Raw genomic sequence first — 21,814 nt, forward strand, 5'->3', positions numbered from 1 at the left:
TATTACTTGAAGGCCTTGATAAGATGGACGGAGTTAAAGCGAGATCAAGCTTTCTATTGAAGATGGTAACACTGGGGACAGAATTAATTGCCCAGACCATATATTTTAAGTTTAATTAAAATTGGATAATAAACAAGCCAACAGTGAGGCTGATGTCCCCCGCCGAAATTCCAAAATAAATGGATGACACATATTAATTAATCGCACATTAATTTTTTTCAAAAGTATCAAGCAATCAAACCGATTATCAACTATACACCAAGTTTCATCAAGTTTGATTCAGATAGAATCAAAGTTAACTGGCCCCAAAGCATCGACCAATAAAATTGCTTAGCTCTGTTTAGCTTTAGCTCGAAATGTTAATCATTGAACTCAGTCAAGACATTTACCTAATGAACATCAACATCAAGTTTAAACATTCTACCTCAATTAAAAGCAGAGTTATGTTCCAAAGTCTTGGCCAATCAAATTGCTTATCAATTCTCATCATCAAACTTAGTCAAGGTAATGATATAATGAATCTATACTCAGAGTTTCATCACTCTCACACTCTCACTTAATTAAAACCAAAGTCATTAGCCCTAAAGCATCAACCTATCAGATTGCTTATCTCTGCTTACCGTAAGCAGACAATGTTTATCATCGAACTACATCAAGGCATTCACCTATTAAACGCCTACACCAAGTTTGAACATTCTAGCTCAATTAGAAAGAGAGTTATTGTGTCCCAAAAAGACAGGCAGACAGACGGACAGACAGACAGGCAGACAGACGGATGAAACCATTTTAATAGTCCCCTGTGAATGGACGTCCCGACGGACGGACATGGGCGACGACATAATACGTCCTCATGAAAAATAATGTGGGTGTATAAAAATATGTTAAAAGGGAGTTTTGTGATTTATCTTTTAATAACTATTTTTCTAGAATATTCTTCCACGTTTGTGTTACTGTTGATGGATTATATCCCGGTATAAATGACATGTTTATAGGTTGAAAGAACTCTAGTCGGTGACTGAAAAATAGAAACGAAGCAATCTTAGATTCCATAAAAACAAATGTAAAACAGAGAATTTTATGTAAACAAATGTGTTTACAATTGCACAGTAATAATAATTTACGCCTTTAATTGATAACAAATACAAAGATTTAATGTAAACACGTGTGTTTACAACTGCACGTTAATAATACCTGTTTGGACTCAGTTAATTCATCAATAATTTTGACTCCGATATTGATGACAAATGGATTCTATTTGATCCTAATAGTCTGAAGGTAGGTATGGGACAGGGGTTCGTGGACCAACCATCGCCTCCAAATATTCCACAACTTGTAGTACTACGGACTTCTTTATTTGTTGTGTTTCCTTGTGATCGTAAATAATACTACAGCAATAATAGTTTCACTTTGCCGGTTCCTCGTTCTCAAATATATAATGGCTTCTTGGAATAATCTGGTGAGAGTCTAAATATCAGAGATATCCGATGGCATCGGGAGTTGATTATGTTCTAGTCATATTAATAAATGTCTAATTAATAATTTATATAACGACCCGCAATAGGCGAATTTAGCTCTTGCATTATGTATATTTCTTAATTTGCGATTTCCTTTTTTTTTTTAAAAAAAATCTCTTTAAGTGTCTGGAAACATATTTTTCGGCGGTTTTTTCCAATCTATGTTTTTGTATTTAGTATCGAGAGTGTCGAGAAAATAATATCTTTACTAGGGAAACTGTATATCTATTTATCTGGTCATCTTTCAGTAAATACAGAGTAGGTCGCATTAAGTTTTTGACATCAAACATTGATCTTGGTAGACAAACTCTCGTTAATTTATAACGTATCTAGTTCATTAGAATCTAGCATGGATTACACTGTCTCGTGTTTATTTAAAATCTTTGAAGACGATACCAATATTACGGGGAGCAATATGGGTCATATCTTCTTATTACTGTCTTATATCTTATCGACATCTTGCGATTCTTAGCAAACAATAAGTGTTGTTCTGGTGCCATTCACAAGGCAGGATATGCTTATTTTTTAGAGCACCTGCAGGATATCACACATCCTGTTAAAACGTCAATTACCATGTTGTCCATTTGTATATTTAAGAATTGGCGAACACAAATTATTGTCAGTTTAATATTTCATAAGCTGACCGTTCTTGTTCGTACTGTCGATCGAATTTTACTGTGTCACTGCCATATTTAAAGTAAAAGTACACATTTTTAAATGTCTAACTATGGTCCAAAATTCAAAGTAAAATTCAAATTCATTAAAAGTCACAGATGTTAATTTGTTTTCTGTTGTGCTGTGTGCCATGTATGGAGCCTCTGTAGGTCATTATTAGCATTTTTCGGAACATCTACTCAAATTGGCTATTTTATATTAAATTATGAAAATGTACTCAAATTGGTAATTTAACATTTAATTAATAAAATAAAATAAATATACATGTATAAACGGTAAATGTGTCTTCAATGGGTACAATCGTGTCCTCACACAGCCGAATAATGCAAAATAACTTTTAAGGGAATAGTGACTTTAAGTACCGGCACATAACAAATATCAATTACCCCTTTAATGCAACCTTGAGCCCCAAAAAAAGAAGTTTTAAATTCATTTAAAAACACGAATCTGGATTTATGTGAAGTGTAAATGGGGATTTTAGCATTTGTCAAGAAAGGCTTCGATAATCAGATAAGAGATCAATAGTGCTGATAACATTAATTCATTTACATGTTCATGTATAGAACAATACTTACAAGTCGGGATCAGGGAATGATGTATTCGCCGGATGAAGAGCTTCATAAACTCGATTATTTTCAGAGCCATGAATAGCAAATGCATTCATTCGGTTCACATTCGGTGGTAAATATTCTAGGGGAAGTAGAGACTCTCCGGACCACCTGCTCCCTTCAATGGAGGCCTTATATTGAATTGACAATTCATCCTATAAAAAAATACACACACAAGTACTGATGATTCCATTTGATCACTGTTGGATATAATCCCCTTGAAACAAGCTAATGATAAATATTCTTGACATTATCGTGACGTAGTCGTAGACGTATTAATGTCTTCTACTAGAAGGTCTAATAATACGTTACCCAACATGGAGGAAGTGGTGTCATTAATTTCCGGAAGGTTCAGAATTTATGTGTTTTGCTCTTTTTTGTCAAAAAATAATAGAACGCGGCGATGTTTTTGTCATCCATAAGCTAATATGTCGTAATGTTGTAAAGAAACTTCTACCAGACGGTCATAAGTGTCTGTTTACATAAAACTATCATTACTAAAGTTTACATACACAAGCAATTTATTTCAAGAAGAAGCCGTTTGAATGCTTGCCAGACTATGTATTTCATAAGTTAACATTTTATGGTCTCTATTTGTTCATTAAGACATTCCAATTTGCCTTGAGGTCTCATCGTGTTCTTCACGTTATTTATTGTCATAAATTGGAAAAATGCTTTAAAAGAATAGAAATCTGCTTCTTTCGATATTTGAATTGGGTATGGAAATAACAATTTCTGACTACGCGAAAATCTTAAATTAAACAAACAACGCTTCTGGGCAATGAATAAAAACACAGATCTTACAAAACCCGGTCACTCTCTGAACCTTACTAAATTTGAAACGGATTTCTTCGATTATAAAAATAAAACCTATCTAATTATGGTTGTTATAAACTTGCCTATGTGTTTGAAATCTCCTCCGGTTAAAAAAATCCATTGTACAATTAAATATTCCAACAAATAAAAAGGTTCTCTCTTGAAAAATTGAACTCATAATCTTATACATCGAGAAATACCAATATGGAAGCTATTACGTCACTCATCGGAGTAGATAATTTCGTACAAGGGGTGGCAGCAAGGCATATCTATCGAAACGGAATTTTGTGTATGAATAAGCTATTACTCTCGGCCCCAGTAATGAGTTTGGGCGTTTATACTCATACATAGACGACCTGTAGTCCGTTAGCTTGTTTTTCCATCTTGATTCAGTTATTTGATTAGATATTTGGGGGATGATTTTCTGTTGAAGACAACTGCAGAACATTTCACCTTTAATTATCTTTAATATTTCTTTCTGAAACCTCGTCATTCTGTTATTTCATATATTCCTAGGCAAAAAAATAGCCAAGGATACGTTATTTTATTTTTATAAATACATTTATTGATAAATACCAAAATTATCAACAAATCAAATACCTCCACCGCCCATAGGTTTAATTATCGACAGATAGTTTTCATTTCAGTTCTTTTCTTATATTGTCATTGTGTAAGAACTGCTTAGAATTTTACAATCGTGCGTCTTCGTAACACAATTAGAATTACGAAAATCCCGGCTTCATTTTAAACTTCACGGGGCAATATATCCATATGATTGCACTCTCAGTCATTAACTATTTAATTATCCGTTAAGTTACAACCGGTACGTCAATTAAATATGAAAATTATCGAGAAGCGTTGACCTATTTTTTCATATTTTTTGTGGGAATCATATATTTTCAAAATGTATTAATAACCATATTGCATAGCAACCAAAAAATACTTTCCATTTCGGAGAAATCCATAGAGCATGCTAGACTTTTGTTATCAAATATAAACTTTAATTATGAAATAAGTCTGTTTATTTGTAAATTTTAGCAACAAAGTTGCCTATTGTTGGGGTTGTAAAACTAATTTATAAAAATTTATATATATGCCAAATATACTGGGGAGATGATGACCATGTGATAAGCTTTATTATATTTATTAGTATCCGTGGTTATATAAAACAATGTGAATAAAATCTATCTGATTAAAATACACATCTATATTTCGTTTCGATTTTTTATACTTTCGATGGCCTCTACTACATGAAGATCTGACAAGTTCTAGTGGGAGGTCATGTCAGGGGTCATACGAGCATTGACGTTTCTAGCGGTTTACCCACAGTTCCGTGCAGAGCACGCCAAGACCTCGTCGTAACATACCGTTTCATTGGCCAATTCCCCACATCAACTAGAACGCCTGTTTTATAACAACTCTTGCTGATCCTAGTGCTGTGAAGACAAGTAAAAAACGAAACGAAATAGGATCTGTGTTTTAATGCCTTCAGTTGTTAATTGTCGTTGTCCAAACTCAAAAGATCGCGCTTTATTTTGATTGCAAAACACGTGGTTGTTAATATTTTTCAACCTTTATTTCCACTTCAAGGTTAGATCTATTTGATAAGACCAACTTGTCAAAGGCCACGCGATGTAAACAGGGCTAGTGCTAATCCCAACCCTAACGCTGGACCGAGTCCTAATGCTTACACGAACCCTAATCTACAATCTCGCCAACAATCACGTACCCTAACCTTATTTCCATCTCAGTGAACTTGATAAAAATGTCATTACGTGACATGTGCTATGTTTTGATGAACTCGAAAATACAATCAAAAACATCGACTTTTCAGACAGAGAAAGAGAGAGAAATGGGGTTTAACGTCCACTCGACACAAACTGGGTCATTTCGGGACTACATTGACTTTTCAAAAGAGAATATTTATGCGTTGGGATATGTAATTGCACAGTGGATTTTATTTAACCGGAAGTAATTTCACAAACACATAAGCATGTATATAATAACCATAATTTAGTAGTTTGCCCATAATCGAAAAAATCCATTTAAAATTTACGACGGTTCAAGACAGTAGTGTTAGATTCTACCCCGAACGACAGTTGACCGATTTCAAGTTTTACGATCTGAATCGTTATTTATGACGCCTTTATCAAAGTATTAAGAAATCAGTCTGAACCTTTGATTGCATTAAGCAACATTCCTTATTGCGGAAGTGGTCTAAATACTTAATCACTGAGCTAATCACGGTGCTCTTACAAAATAAATTATAATCCGAGAAACTAAAGATGGTCTTACACTGTCCGTTTTTTTTTTTGGTTTTAGTAAATCGTAATTCTAATTTGTCGACTAAAAATCAACAGTTTAAACACTGCCTTATACCCCCGTCAGATCGGGGTGGCGTTCTTACTGCACTGCTACGGCGACGGAAAATGGTCTCAGAGCACGTAAAGAGCTCTATAAGCGCGGTAAAAGCGTGGTGGAAACGCCAATGACCGCTGTTTTGAGCATGTTCATTACAAACGCAAAGGTTCTGCGATCTGACCTGAAAAGCTGTGAGAACGCTGCTTTTTTCCAAGATTCCAATTCTTTGCCAGCGACCTTGAGAGAGAGAGAGAGAGAGAGAGAGAGAGAGAGAGAGTCGGGACTAACATATTGTTCTATTTTATTTCCATAATTAGCATGTGCGTAGGGGTCTTTAGCAGTGGGAGGAAACCGGGGGACCCGGAAGAAACCCACGTGGTTGGACTGGGGGTCCTACTCCTTGTCACGTACAATCTGGGAATCGAAACAACGCCAGCTGACTTAATGACAGGCCGTATGATGCAACGCGCACGCGCTAACCATTCGTTCGCCCCCCCCCACGCTGTTTGTTGTTAACCTTAAAAAGACTATGTTGGAAGGGGGTCAGTATCATGTGACATTCAAAATGGCAATTCGTATCGAAGTCACTTAAATCCAAAAGGCATTAGTTGTATAAAAGTTACTTAAATTTATTGTACGCCGCCATTTTGAAATCATTTGATATCATGTGATTTTATTTTGATTTTATAAAAGTCGTATTGTTATTTAGTTGTTTCATGTATTTTTAATTGATATTATACAGGCTTTTCTTTCTACATGATAAACAAGAAACGTTAGCTACACGCATTTGTTTTAAAGACATACATTGGTATGAAAAATAGCTGCTAATAATTTTGTTTTCCTTTTATTGTTCATCTGAATCAGTGTGCGATCGGATTCGAATTCCGGTAGGAGCTACACCAGTGACATTTGCATTGTATAAAAATTCATTTCCCCAACATAATGGACATACTGGGCTCTAATTCGGATCAATTTCTAACTTACAGACAAAAAAAACGAGGAATATAAACCCAACATTAAGCCTTTTACCCAAGTGGTTTCTTTATCTTAACATGATTCTTACGTAATAACATTTTAAATCTTGGAAAAAACATTCTTCATCCCGGTGTACGACCAATGTTGTCAAGGTATCAGACATATTTTTTTGACAGAATCACGTTGTAATAGTGTATTTCTGTATAATACCGTCTTCATTAACCCAGTAAAAGCAGAACAATAGGATGTTGAACACCATTTCATCTCTGTATACTAGTAATCAATTCAAGATCTATGATATGCTTTGGTAGTTAACCGCAAGGTTCAAGAGTACTGCGAACGCCCTTAATCCTACCCACCTTCACAATATTTCGTATTCCATTTAACAGCAACACGAGATGTTGTCCATGCCTGAAAAGAAAAGATCATAAGTGTTATGGTGATGGAGGTTCAATGTTCGATCCTTGTGTTGACCTAGAAAGTTCATCAACCCAGTCGGAGCAGAACAATTCCATGTTAATCACCATTTCATTTCATTTTGTTTAAATAAATAAAACCACATAATTTGGTTTTTCGTCGAAAACGTTGATGGCTTTGAGCAGTTATAACATTTTACTGCCATTTATTTCCGATCAAGGGGTGGGGAAAGAGTGTATGTCCGCCATATCGCCCATCAGAGATAACGTGTGTTGGAGTTCCAGACTTCATTGATGATAAATGTCTACCAGTTATCTTATCCATCGTTCGTTCGTGGGTGATATCGCAGACAAGATCTTATCCATAGCCCCTCCCGCCCTATATAGATTTCCTGTATCGGAGTTGGATGTTTCAGTCTTCATTGTATAATGATGAATGTTCCGGAAACCAATCATTCAATTACTTCGACAGCGAACTCTTTTTTTAAACTGTATATCTACTGTAAATACGCGTGTTCTGTTTTAGGACTTGTTTTATTTTGACAGTGATGTTGGGTTCATTACAAGTGACATTATTTACTGTTTAGTCTAACGTGTGTCAATCAGCGTCCACTGATTCATTGAACCCAAGGTACTTATCAGTTGGATAGAAATAGGATTGTAATGGGCGTGGTACTTCAAATTTAGGTTCAATATACTACAATATAAACATATCGACAGATATACAACAATATAAACATCTTATGAAATATCTTATGAAAAATAAATGTACTACAATACAAAGATTTGGAATAAATATACAAATACTAAAATATAAACATTTGAAAAAATATACCACAATAGAAATATTTAGAACAATTTTGATTTGGTTTTAATTGCTTACTCTTCGATAGAGGGGATGGATAATATGTGGAAGGCTCGCATAGCTAAATATTTGATACGGATATTCGTTTTGAAATTTAAGTTAACAATTAGTGCAAGACCATCTTTGTATCGTTGTAAGGGACTTGGCGATCACTGTTAAATATTTTGGGTTGTATTTGCTTTCTGGACAGTCGTGGTGGTACAGTCTATTGTCAGTCTCTACTAGGTGGCAGAGTCACTACAGATACCGTGGCGCACCAGGAAGTGGAAAATGAAATGACCGAATGGTACAGGAAGTAACAAGGACGATCCGAAAAGAGCACTAAGAGTCTTCGATTTGGTTAGTAACGTTCTACTTCAAACACAATGTTATCTGTTTCTATTCTAGCATTTGACTCAAACTATGCTATCACTGTTTTTTCATGACATAAATTGTGTTCGGGCTTCGATATAAGCCTACAGTCTAGTACAAATCTTGACCTCGCAAATTTTTTATAACATGATTGTAGAGCTTAGAAGTCCGCAGATTGGGTATTAGCCTCGTCTTTTGATTACATGAAATTGACTGTAAGCCCAATTGTCAATATCAACAACATTAATCTCTGTTTACACCAACAGGAAAATTCAAAACGATTTCATAAGCCGAGGTTAATACGACCGTTATATTTGACATGTCAATAGTAAGTGCAGGAGGACCGCATTACACGCAAAATAAAACCTACAAGATGAACCTGCGGACAGAATTGTAATCTCGATCATGTTCTAATCGAAGCAATGACAATATGGACTGTAATAATCGACGTTGATGCAAAAATTGGGAAATTTCAATTAAAGATTGCCACCAAAAATCAAAATATGTTTTTCTAAAAGTTAAAAATTTCTTCTGATTTTTCGTAAACGCAGAATTCCGCCACCTTTATAACTCATTCGAGGGTTGTTGATTTCATCCTTTTGCAAGCTACAGGTAATTTTAAAGGAGCTAATATTAAATAATAATATTCAAAATTTAAAACACAAATTATAATTCAATCAATATTGATCAATTTCAATCAATATTGGTGTTGTAATCTTGTCGTGAAACTATAGGTTCATAATATGCAATATTTAAGACACAATAAACATTTTATAATCAGTACACGATTCGTGTACCCTATGGTTTCGGTTGCCATTTTGTAATGAACAAATAAAAACATATCCTACAACACAATGTGGAAGTAATTAGTAAAGTCTAATTCACAAACGACAAAATAATAATTTAAAAACGTGTAGAATGCACTAAGTGTAAACGACTGCCGTTCAATTTGAACTGTTCACGTGTTTCACAGAACATAAATGATTAGAAATTACAATATTTTATTTCCAAAATTGAATATAAATCACTTTACATACATTTATATTACATAATATGTGCTTTTAGAACCATTTTTATCTATTTCGGGCTTCAAAAAAAATAGAATCATGCGCACTTGAAGATATAACAATAGAACAATAGTCCTAAAAAAGTCTATTATGAATTGATTTTGTTTGTCATCTACAGTCATAGGCGTACGGGCCCGACGAATGTTTGCGGGGCTGATCTGAAATGCCCGAAAACATTTCTGTTTACAGACGGCCGCACCGTTCATCGCCGGTTTTCTCCCACTGCTAAAGCCCCCTACGCGCAAGCGAATTATTGAAATAAAATTAAACCATACGTTAGTGCCGAAATGACCTAGTTTGTGTCGAGTGAACGTTAAACCCCATTTCGCTCTCTCTCTCTCTCCCTCTCTCACCGTTCATCAGCCAGAGACGAAGACGTGGAATTTATCGTGTAGAGTCCTTCCCCGGAACATTTGGAAAATTTGACGGCCCCATAAACGCGTTTTCCTGCTATTGAACTGTCCGTGAAGTGGTCTAATGAAGCCTAACCGACCTGGTGGCTGATGTGAATTTCATTCAACCATTCAGTCGTTTACAGTCCACGGAGACGCGACCTTAGGGAGAAAATTTAGAAAATTTAACGTCCGCAAACGCGTTTCCTGTAATTCTAGCCGTTAATACAGCAACTTCAACGTAGTCCAATAATTGCCCATATCTTAGGTGGCTTTCTTGGATTCCAAACAACCAATCTATCGTTTAGTCCATGGAGCCGCGCTGTATGGGGGTCTCGCCCTCCCCGACAAAATTTAACCACTACAAATGCGTTTTTCTGCTATTTCAGCCCGTGAGTTAAGCATCTTCAAAGTTGTCCTATGGTTTTGCAACCGAAATCCCAGTCTATGCCAACCTGAACACCGATCACCCGATCAGATTGTTGCAGCTGCATTCACAAATAATAATAACTGATACCAGAAAAAGTGTCGCTCAAAGAAGGGTGGCTCCAGACAAAATGTTTTAATCCATAGCCGATTCACTACAAATTCACGGCACTCAATAAAACTAAAGTAAAATTAGTGTTTTATTTAATTTCGGACTCGTCATTTGACCAACCAGATGATATATTAATTTGTCACCGTACCCGTCTGCACGAAAAGCCAGATTGCCCGACATTTAGGGAGCAACAGCCCCGGCCCCTACCGGCTCGCACGCCTATGTCAGTGGTAATTTTAACATTGATTTTATGGACATTGCTGAACATTTCGTGGAAGTTTCAAAACAGGCGAAATATCGTCTTTCTATAGAATAAATCTAACGAATATTATTTTTCAAAATATGTCGTAATACCAGACGTGTGTTATGAATTGCATCTATTCTGTGATGTTGTTTTTAACCTAGTCTTAATATGGTGTTAGCCTAAACAAAGTTATTACCGGATGTGATATAGATTTAATACTCTATTTTTATAAGATGTCTACACGTAGTAAATCAAAGCAACAGATACATTTGACTGCTCTACTTCTATAATATTTTCAGTATTAATCTATAATAATACTGAGATGAAATAAAAACTAACCACTGATTTGACTGGAAGTGCTAACAAGAAATAATGTAGCTGGACATTTACAGATACGTAAAAATCAACAGCAATCCACTAAAGCCATAACATCTTTACTTTACAGTCACATGTAGCCACAACGGGGTAAAAAAAACACACAGTAACGCGTGGGCCACCTACGACATGGGACGTCACCGTATTGCTGTGTGTTGGATCCTTATTCAGGCCCCAGGCCCCCACCACCACCCACCCACCCGCGGGCACCTTCCATTTCATTATAGCTTCCAGCATACGTATATTTTGAATTTAGGAATCCTGTGAGAGACAGCGTCCAATATTGTCCCACTGTTGATGGTTTGTTGAAAGATCGGCAGAGAGGGTTGGCCATTCAATCACTGCCACGTGTCCATAGAGACATCAGATCTAGATGGGGTGTGAAAGGTGGGACGAGGTTAAGTTCAACGCAAGACCGTCTGGAGAAAACCCGCAGAATTTATTAAGGACAACTTACTCCATATTTCCGAAAAGCGGGTGATAGATCTCTAGACACTAGTATCAATAACCTTAGAATCTTACAATAAATATGGTCCCACAATGTACATAGGCATACTACGAACCTAGATGCAATCCACTAGCCGCAAGTCTTCTAGTTCCCTACGTTTGCATGACAGCAGATGACATTTGATAAATATTATAGTGAAAACAACTTCTACGGAAATGTCAAATCTAACAATTTATAGTGCAAAAATACCATGTTATTGTAAATTGCTATATTGTGAAATTACAGTTATGATGAATCTCCTAATATTTTTACAAGTCAAAGAATCACAAAGAAACCGGTAAACTGTTAAACAAGAAGTTTTCGATCACTTCATTTTTTTTTTTTACTTTCATTCTTAACAGGAAATCATGTAAATTACTAATGGACGATAGTTGTCAGTAAAAACATATTTAAGAGTCACATCAAGGAAGATATTTACAAGATGATAGGGAATTTAAAGAAATGTCTGAGAACGGATTATTTGTAAAGTTATCTTAATAATATGTTTCCGTTCCATGCATTACTTTCGGATCTCTTTACGATTACAATTATAATATTAAAACATCATTTGGTTAATATTACAATTCACCTGATTACACCGGAATGATTTAGTGCAGAATTTCTGGACACGGGCCTTATTAAGAGTTCGGGAGCCGCGGTGGCTCAGTGTATAAGGTATTGGTTTATTAAGCAGGACATCCCGGAGTCGATTCCTATGTCGGCCGAGAATGTTCCCACGGATCGATCCAGATGTTGGACAAGAAAATTCACTGGGATTTTCTCCTTGTCAGTGGCGCAGGATGGATGGCCTGGCAACGAACAGCGTCTAGTCGATCCGATGTGACCAAAACCCGAGGTCCCGTGTACGTAAAAGGACCGTTGACAGTTGGAATTCGAAATAAGAGTCGACCGTAGTGCCGCTGTCCGGGCACATGTCTGTCTTCGTTAACCCGGATGGTGCAGAAATGCAAGACGTTAAACCCCATTTCACTTGCCATTGAACACGCCAAAGATAAATATATGCGGGTATATTAGTGTATCCCTATTGATGACGACGCTCTTCTTAAGAAAGTGAGCCTTATATCCCAAAATGTACAGATGCAATACAGTACCGCTATAGTTATATTCACTGAATTGTCAATATCGTGTCTTATATTAAATATTCACAAATATTCCCCACTTCGAATAGGAAATAATATTTGAAATTCAAATGTTGTCATTGTCGACATGACGTCCGATCACGAGATACAACCCTGTCGATTATATTAATACAAAATATACAGAATATAGCGAATCTCCATACAGTTCATCAACACGGCTAGATACGGTCACATTGACCTGTGTGTGTAAGGCGGTCTTCTGTTGACTAAATGTACCATCGAATTCTAACTGTCACGAAATTATTTACGGCACGTCAATGTGTACATGGGTATGAATCTATTTTTCGTACCACTCGAACGACTAGACATCGTGTCCTGTGTATTTCCAGTGCAATCATACTAAATTTCATTGAAACAATATAGATAGTATCATATATGTTGCAGAAAGATAAAGCATACAACATGCATAACTGCTTCTAGCAAATCTAGTTTGAATACAGTGTACATGTTTGGTTAAAATGCGCATGAGGGGTAGCATTTTCACGAAGCTTCGCGAAGGGAAGCGTATGGATAGAACTTTGATATTTTAATATTCCATTTCCCTATACCACACCCCACCACACCCCACCCGAAGAATACACTTCTGTAGACTATCATCTAACAAAGCACTGTAATTTGAAGAACGAGAAAATTGGCATCATGATTATCTCCAGGGCTGAAATGCGGTGGGACAGAATAAAACCAATTTTGATTACAACTCGAGTCAATTGGCTTACAGACGAATGAAGAATAAAAATGCATTAGAGGCTATGACGTATCTATAGCTTTACACCAATTAGATTTGCTTTTACATACGAGACAAGAAACTTACGGGCATAATTCCACTTCGATGTATCTGTCGTCATCATTGAGGAGAAATAATTCGACAACTGAAAAAAAGAAGAATTATTATGTTGTCAAAGGAAGAGTTGTTAGGAACCGACAATAATCTTCAATTTATTTATAAACCCATTTCTGATTAATCGATGCATGTCTTACTATTAATTTAATATTTGCAATCAATAGAAAATGAAATGAAAGGGGGTTTAACCTCCAACTTTTCTGCACTCGGCTAATATAGAGGGGTATACAACATGGAGATGGCATTTGAGGGAAGTTTTGACCGGACAGCGGCGCTACAGCCTTCTCTTATTTCGAATTTCAACTATCAAAGTTTGTTTTACGTGCACGACAATCTGTACAATCCCCCCCCCTCCGTTTTTCGTACCATCGGAATAACTAGACACTGTACCGCTGACCAGAAGAAACCACACCGAAAAATCCCGAGGAACCTACTCGGCTAACACTCGTTAGCTAGGCAATGCGCCGCCCTATAATCAAAAGAAGACTGGTGGTGGATTAAAACACGTCTTATTATTAAAGAAGTTTTAGGGCTTTGTAAGTCTTTAACGGTAGCAGTAAAAATAAATTTCGATTTGGTGTTACTTGATTACCTAGTTACATGAAGCATAATCCAATAAGATTGTCCGCAAAACTATCCCCAGCCATTGCCGAGATATACACGTTTTAACTTATAACACACATTGTGAGTAGGCAGGTGGTGTATTATGAGGTAAGTGTTTGAGTTTTGAATTTCATATTATTGCACATAATTTACATTTCATTGGTACTTTTTCCACTTTCTATAAATTACGAAACATTGTTTTATTAAACATAGTTTGGCAGCCAGGGTAACATATCTTCACCACCAGCTTCCTTGTTTACACTTTCTTAACATACACAAGATTTGGACGCAAATGACCGGGGGCTAATCTGTAGAATCCAATACGAGTACTATAATATACTTTAATCATCAAATCCCGAAGATCTACATCGGTTTTGAATTTACCTATGAAGAATAAGTACAAGTACTTATGGGTGGGAGGGCGGCGACCGTGTGCGACGATAATATACAACATTATAGTGTCTGAAAATCAAATGCAGGAAGTATTTTTTGTTTGTGATTCCAGCATATGAAATCGATCGGCCCATAATTCGCTTAGAAATCGGATTAGTTAGCCTTCTTCCTGGTCTACGTCTGCGTATTTTCTACTCAACATTCGACAATCATTTATTTTATTTTCACATCAAGTCACGAGGATATTATAAAAGGCTACATTGTCTGCTTTCATAGCTGATTTGTTCCAGATAGACAAGTAGATCACGTCTTCATTATACTTGGTGGAGTTGAAAAGTAGGACGATAAACCCTATTTCATTCCGTTTCACACTTTCCAACACGTAAAAAACTACTAAGAGTTATCGTGAAATGGCCATATCTTAATGAGATGGGTGGTATAGCCTTAATGATACCCTTGCAGAGAGTCCCTATTTAGGTCCTTCTTAAATTTTTATCGTTAAGGAAATAACTTAAAAGAATTTATGAATATTATGTTTAATTAACTCCGGAGGTTGACTGCAAAAAGAAACTCGGTGGTGCGAGTCCGGTGGATAATATTTTTATATAGATTACAAGACACTTTCGGCGCTTCATTTTCAAATACTAAGTTTTCTGTTCCATACTAAAATAATTAATAATGTGAGACAATTCAGTGTTGTTATTGTGCATGTACACGTTATAAACTAGCAATTATAAAAGAGTACATATATTCCACAGTGATGTGTACTGTGTATTTCTAGTTCAAACAGTTTAAAGCTAATAAATTATTAATAACAACTTTCGCGTTTCGCTTACTCTAACCATTATCTAAGCAGAATTAAAAGTTGGATAGCTGGTTGTCTAGAAATAATGTTCGCCATCTTACATTCACTTTGTAGGACAATGTCCTGTCACTTTATGAGACAATTTCCTTATAAACTCAGATCAACAAATTGAACAATATGAATGCTCATCTCTGGACTACTTAATCAATCCTTAAAAGTGTATAAAAATAATGAAGTTTTTTTTTTACAATCAGTGTAATGTCTGAAGAGAGGTCCACAATGTTGATACAGTTTTTTAAAATAATATCAGCATATTTCAAGGCACGTTGACCTTTATTAAAACAAAGGCGCAAACTTACAAACTCAAATAATAAGTCTTGAATAAAATACACGTGAAACGAAAGTAGATCTTACGAAGTTCTTCTTTAACACATGAGTCAATATATATTATTATTAAAGTAACGATGCGCCATATGCATTTTTGCTAAAATATCATTTTTTTTATTTAGTATTCAATTAAGAAAACAAAATCAAACTACCAATGCCAGATAATGTCCCTGCTTGGATTCAATCGGATTTAAAACAAGCCTACAAATAAATTTTCGCGGACAACCAAATGGCGGCGCGTTTATTACGTGAAGCACCATAGATCGATGAAATTTCAATTCCACATATCTTTGTAAATACTAACCGAATTGAACAAGTTTTGGACTGATAAATCCTATTCGAGATTCATCTTTCACAATATTGTAGTTTGCCAGGGATTCCAATAGCGCTAAAATGGCGCATTGGGGCTTTAAAATATATATACGCCTTCGAAGCTCAAATCGGAGGTTTCACATCCGAGTTGTGTCTTTGTTTTATTTAATGTGTTTTCGCTTGTGTTCAAAATACGCTAATGAGATTAAACAGATGAAATGTCTTCTTTAATTTAATTTTCTGCTTTTTCGAAATATTAAACATAATAGTAGCTTAGGACAGTCAGCATATACAGAAATTGGCACCAAAAGCAGTGCCTAATTGATCGTACCATTTAAATTAGAGAATCAGCATTGCTATTGCCGCCTTTAAAATCTGTTTAGTCTAGGCCACTGTGACATTTTGTGTGATTCGTTACCAAAGAGTTTGGCCTTGTTGACCAAGTTTAAAGAGACATTAGTAACCTTGGGAGTAAACTATGTGTATCGCTTTACCTTGTAAATTTGGTTTCGATGCACCAACCCTATAATTTAAATAATTAGTAACTCCCCAACAGTTCAATACTTTTAAATTCGACAATGTTTGGATTACGGAGGCTATATGAAATGCTTTTAAAAATGGTCAAGCGCAATTCGAAAAAACGGTTATCTCGATTATCTAGACGATATAACTAACTATGGTTAATCGCTCATAATATAAACCGCGACCGGGATAAAGCGGGAAATGATATGATAAAGCGGGAAATGATATGATACGTGTCAATATTGTTGTAACATTGGGGGTGCTATCCATCCTCTCCATAACAAATAACAGTAAGTACTACAATATACAACAATACCCCTTTCAGAATATTTCACTAGGCACTGTACTATTGCACCAGAACTTTTAAGGTAGATTATACTAAATTGCCGGGTGATATTATATATTTACTAAAATCATTATGGAAATTAATAGCGCTTTGAATTTAATGTGCTGTTTATACGCATAGTCAACATCAAAAGTTGCCGTTCTTGGATCAGTAGCTAAACTAAGGTACCTAAGGCCGAAGCAACTTGGTTTAGCTATAAAGCCTTCCCAGCATTATTCCATCCATCCCGGCATTAGTCTGGCTATGTCACAGTCAATGGCGTAACCGGGGGGGGGGGGGGAGGCTCTTGGGTAAAAGAAATATTAGGGGCCCCTTGCAATTTGGGTTTTTTTTTTAGCTTTTCTTTTTCATGAATTTTCTTTCTTTCACAAAACTATTCAGTAGCACCGCGTTGTACTGTAAATGTAATCACGACTTTGTAATCTTTTAAAATGTCTTTTTTCTTCTTTACTATATTAGCATTAGAATTGCACACTAAGAGCTTTAGCTTTGCCAAATATATAAATAATATTATTTATATCCATCGCTTTGGCGGCAGCATTTCGAATTGATAAAAAGGCTAATTCATCCAGTCACTCTTGTGACATGGTCGGCTGCAAGTATGTCCATGATATGTCTTGATACATTTAAGTTTCGAAAAGGAACGCTCTGTCGACAGTGTGTGTGTGGGGTGGGGGGGGGGGTGGCTGAATGGTTAGCACGTGCGCGCTGTACCATAAAGTCTGTCATTGAGTCAACTGGCGTGGTTTCGAATCCCCGGTTGCACGTGGCAAGGAGTAGGGTCTCCTGTCCATCTCGTGGGTTTTCTCCGGGTCCTCCGGTTTCCTCCCACTGCTAAAGACCCCTACGCGCAAGCGAATTATTGAAATAAAATTAAACCATGTGTTAGTCCCGAAATGACCTAGTTTGTGTCGAGTGGACGTTAAACCCCATTTCTCTCTCTCTCTCTCTGTCGACAGTGTCGTAGCAACGGTTACGGGCAAGACAATAAACAATGCACAAACTGTTGTCAATTCGGGCAGTGAAGACATTAACCGAGAAGAAATCAAGTTCTAAATAGGTAGTGCATATTTAAATATAACTTCAGTTTATAGTTCACTTGGTTGATTGCGGGTATATACTTTAGGATTTTACCGACTATCGAATTAATATAGGTAGTGCATATTTAAATATAACTTCAGTTTATAGTTCACTTGGTTGATTGCGGGTATATACTTTAGGATTTTACCGACTATCGAATTAATATATTAGGTTTCTTTGTAAAAATGTTTGCCATCCTTGGCCAATACGTGTGACGTCACTGGTCACAGTAAGACTTTTACTAACCAAAACCCTAATTATTTTTTTGAATCTGGAAAGATATAAATATAGATTTTGATTTGTGTCTGTCAAACTTATATGAAATAGGTTATACCTTCATAATCCCACAGTTGAGGAAAGGGTAAACCACTGGGTCCATCAGGTGCTGGTGGATCTCCGAAATACGGTGCGTAAACTGAAAGCTTCAGATCACTTGTAGAATTTGGTGCTATTTTTACTTTAACCGGTGCATGGTTTATACTTCCGCCATTCCAGCTTTGTGTGATGCAGAATTCCCTTTGAAGAAAGAATAAATAGTCTACGTAACATGTTCCAGAAAAATGTTAAACATACGCACGAGCTAAATCTGCCAATTACAGGTCTTTCTTTAGACCTGAAATGTTATCTAAATTATTAATTAGACATTAATTAACTTATCCAGACCATAATAAACTCTCGATGGCATCGCTACCCTGTGATATTTACTGGAATAAAACCCGGCCTGCTGCTGATTAAATTTTAAAAAATGGATTATCGAGACTATGTTTTTTATCGTACCGACTTTAGTAATGATAATCGAGGCTATGCCCAAAATTCAATCGCTAAACACTCTTATAGTGCGAACTACCAGATCCCAAATAATCGCTGAAGGTCTTCAATAGATTTAACTGTCACTGAATAAATATAAACAAACAAAAGTAAAACGACCTTTTGTACATTTTAACATTTGAAATATACTGACAGCAGTGGCGTAGCGGACAAGTAGGGCTCCATGATGACAGTCCCCCCCCCCACCCTTCAGACCCAGTACCAAAAAATTAAAAGAGCAGTATACTACATATTATGCATCACTATCTGACAATTTCTCGAGTTCTTTATGTTATTATTCTTCCACTCCGCTGTGGTCTTATACTAATTATTTCATTACTATCATTTTCACGGTTATAGAACTTATAGTGAATCGCCCAGTCAGTAGTACCACTAGTGCGTGACCACGCCGTTGGGTTACAGACTGAACTTAGTGTTCTGTCAACTCTCACAATTGACAAGCAGGTCTCTAGATTATGTCCCATTTCTTATTCTTTATAAGAATTTGCTCCCAGCAATGACCTCAAATGCCAGGAACTGGACTCAAAGTTTTAAGTAGGGGGGGGGGGGGCTTGACCGTACCGTAATATCAGGAAATTTGACCAGGCCAATAGTTTTATCCTTGATGTAGAATGTGTGTATTCTGATTGTTTTTTTATAGTCACAAGTAAAATCTGAAAATTCATCCTAGTTCAAAGGGAAATAACTCTTTTATTCTTGTCGTTCAGTTGTGTTTTGCAGACATAGAGAGTGAGAGAAATGAGGTTTAACGTCAACTCTATACAAACTAGGTCATTTCGGGACTAACACATGGTTCATTTTTATTTCAATAATACGCTTACGCTAGGAGTCTTTAGCTGTGGGAGGAAACCGGAGGACCCGCAGAAAACCCACGAGGTTGGACGGGCGACCTTACTCCTTGTCAAACCTTATGATACAGCGCACACGTGCTAACCATTCGGCCATCCAACCCCCATCCGCAGACATAGGCGTACAGGCTCGATGAATGTTAGACAGGCAGAACCGAAACCCCACTCCAGACAAAATGTTTTAAACGATAGTCAATTCAGTACAAGTTCGTGGTACTCAGTTAAAGGAAAAGTAAAATTATTGTTTTATTAGATTCCCCCCAACCTCCGCCTCGTTCCCCTACCCAGCGGGCACAGAACGTTGTGACAACGTTTTTCAGAGGTTGTATCACAACGTCTGAAATAAGTCAGCTGTAGGTTGTTTTGCAACAAACTCTTACGTTGTGACAACGTTGTACGGACGTCAAAGCAACATTGTCACAACGTTGTGTGGTGGTTGACGAAAAGTTGTGTGGTGGTTGACGAAAAGTTGTGACAACGTTGTACGGACGTCAAAGCAACATTGTCACAACGTTGTGTGGTGGTTGACGAAAAGTTGTGACAACGTATGCCCGCAGAGATCCATTTCTCACCTCAAAACATCATGTAATTTTCCATCGCTAAATCCTTTCAGTTAAAACTTTTTGGCCCAATGTCAGGAGCCTATTAAAGCACCCCACACACCACAGAGCAAAGCAAATATTCACAATTGCACAAAATATTCACAATTGCACAATGCTAAAACTTTACGTTTTACTAATCTATAAGATAAGGATCAAGATAGGATTTTATTGTCAAAGGATCTATTGAGGACAGAATACAATACAAACATAATACATGGATTATCATTGATATTGCAACATGATCAAATTTCCCGGCAATTTTAGGCATTCCAGATGTCGAGTGCTGGAAATTAACGTTTTAGTTTACTAATCTATAAGATACTCATCCATTCCTTCAACTTTAATCATATTTCCCACCAATATTTAGCATGTACCGCACCCTCTAACCTTTTCTCTTTGACCACCGAGTATTATAGCCATAAGTGTCGCAGCCCATGTTTAGTTCTCTTGTTTTTGCGGAGAGACAACTGTTATGTTAAATATGCTTGATGTTTTATTACCTTTTCTATGCGCGCACGTTTTGTTTTGTATTTTCATATATACCTTGAATGCAACTTTTATAGCCTGCTGTCTACTCATGTTGGTGCTCTGAATTTATGTCCGTGAATTTATGTGCACCTGTCCATATTTTTTGTACTTGTATTTAATACTTTGTATATTGTATGCTGTCGTCAAAGGATGTTTCGATGCAATAAATTTTTATTCTATATACATGTAACATTACATCATCACATTTCCCGCCAATTTTAGGCAATGTACCAGTCAACTATACGTCACTGCATGGCCATGGCCTTCTACATATTTAACAGAACGTGAATCTAGAAAAGCTTGTCGATGACCAACCAGAACTCAGTTTTATCTGATCATACCATGGTCCTTATAATTTAATATAATGTTATAAGGTCCATGGATCATACTAGTATTACTACACTACTCTATTCCGGAACGAAGCATCATGCACGCCCGCGGCATCTATTTATAGTAATTTTACGGAGTTAAAAATAATATGAACATTGGTTTTAATAGCAATATCGAGAGAATTTTAAAGCTCACGCTCCCATATCAAATGACATGACAGGAATGACACTCTTCTAGAAATTTACAGCTTATGTTGTCTAAAAACAGAATGCCCACGTGTTGACATTTTTTTGCCCCGCCCCTTTTTGTGTCAATTGGTAAAACTTGTTAGGTCGGTTTCCCTACTTGCCATGTCCATCACCGCCTAGTGTTTGACAGGGACGATGTCACTGTTTCATTTAGAGGTCACAAAATAAAAAAAATATCATGTAACTCTGTTTTGCATAATAAATTGACCTACATTGTGATGTCTACAAATTACATCTTCAGATTGCTTTCTCTGACGGCCGCTTCCAACAGGTGCGTGAAAAGGGGGCAGTCACATG

General features: G+C 36.5%; 1 protein-coding gene across 1 annotated transcript; it reads right to left on the reverse strand.

Annotated features, from left to right (window-relative positions):
- Nucleotides 1-892: 892 nt before the first annotated feature.
- On the reverse strand, nucleotides 893-21,812 carry LOC126829554 (UPF0462 protein C4orf33 homolog). Its single transcript, XM_050559504.1, has 6 exons — nucleotides 21,730-21,812; nucleotides 18,468-18,649; nucleotides 13,656-13,713; nucleotides 7,309-7,360; nucleotides 2,765-2,952; nucleotides 893-1,015 (listed from the first exon to the last, which is right to left on the reverse strand). Coding segments are annotated over exons 1-6 (582 nt in total). The 5' UTR covers nucleotides 21,732-21,812; the 3' UTR covers nucleotides 893-915.
- Nucleotides 21,813-21,814: the final 2 nt, after the last annotated feature.

The sequence above is a fragment of the Patella vulgata genome, chromosome 8 (assembly GCF_932274485.2).
Source record: "Patella vulgata chromosome 8, xgPatVulg1.2, whole genome shotgun sequence".
Classification (NCBI taxonomy): Eukaryota; Metazoa; Mollusca; class Gastropoda; family Patellidae; genus Patella; species Patella vulgata.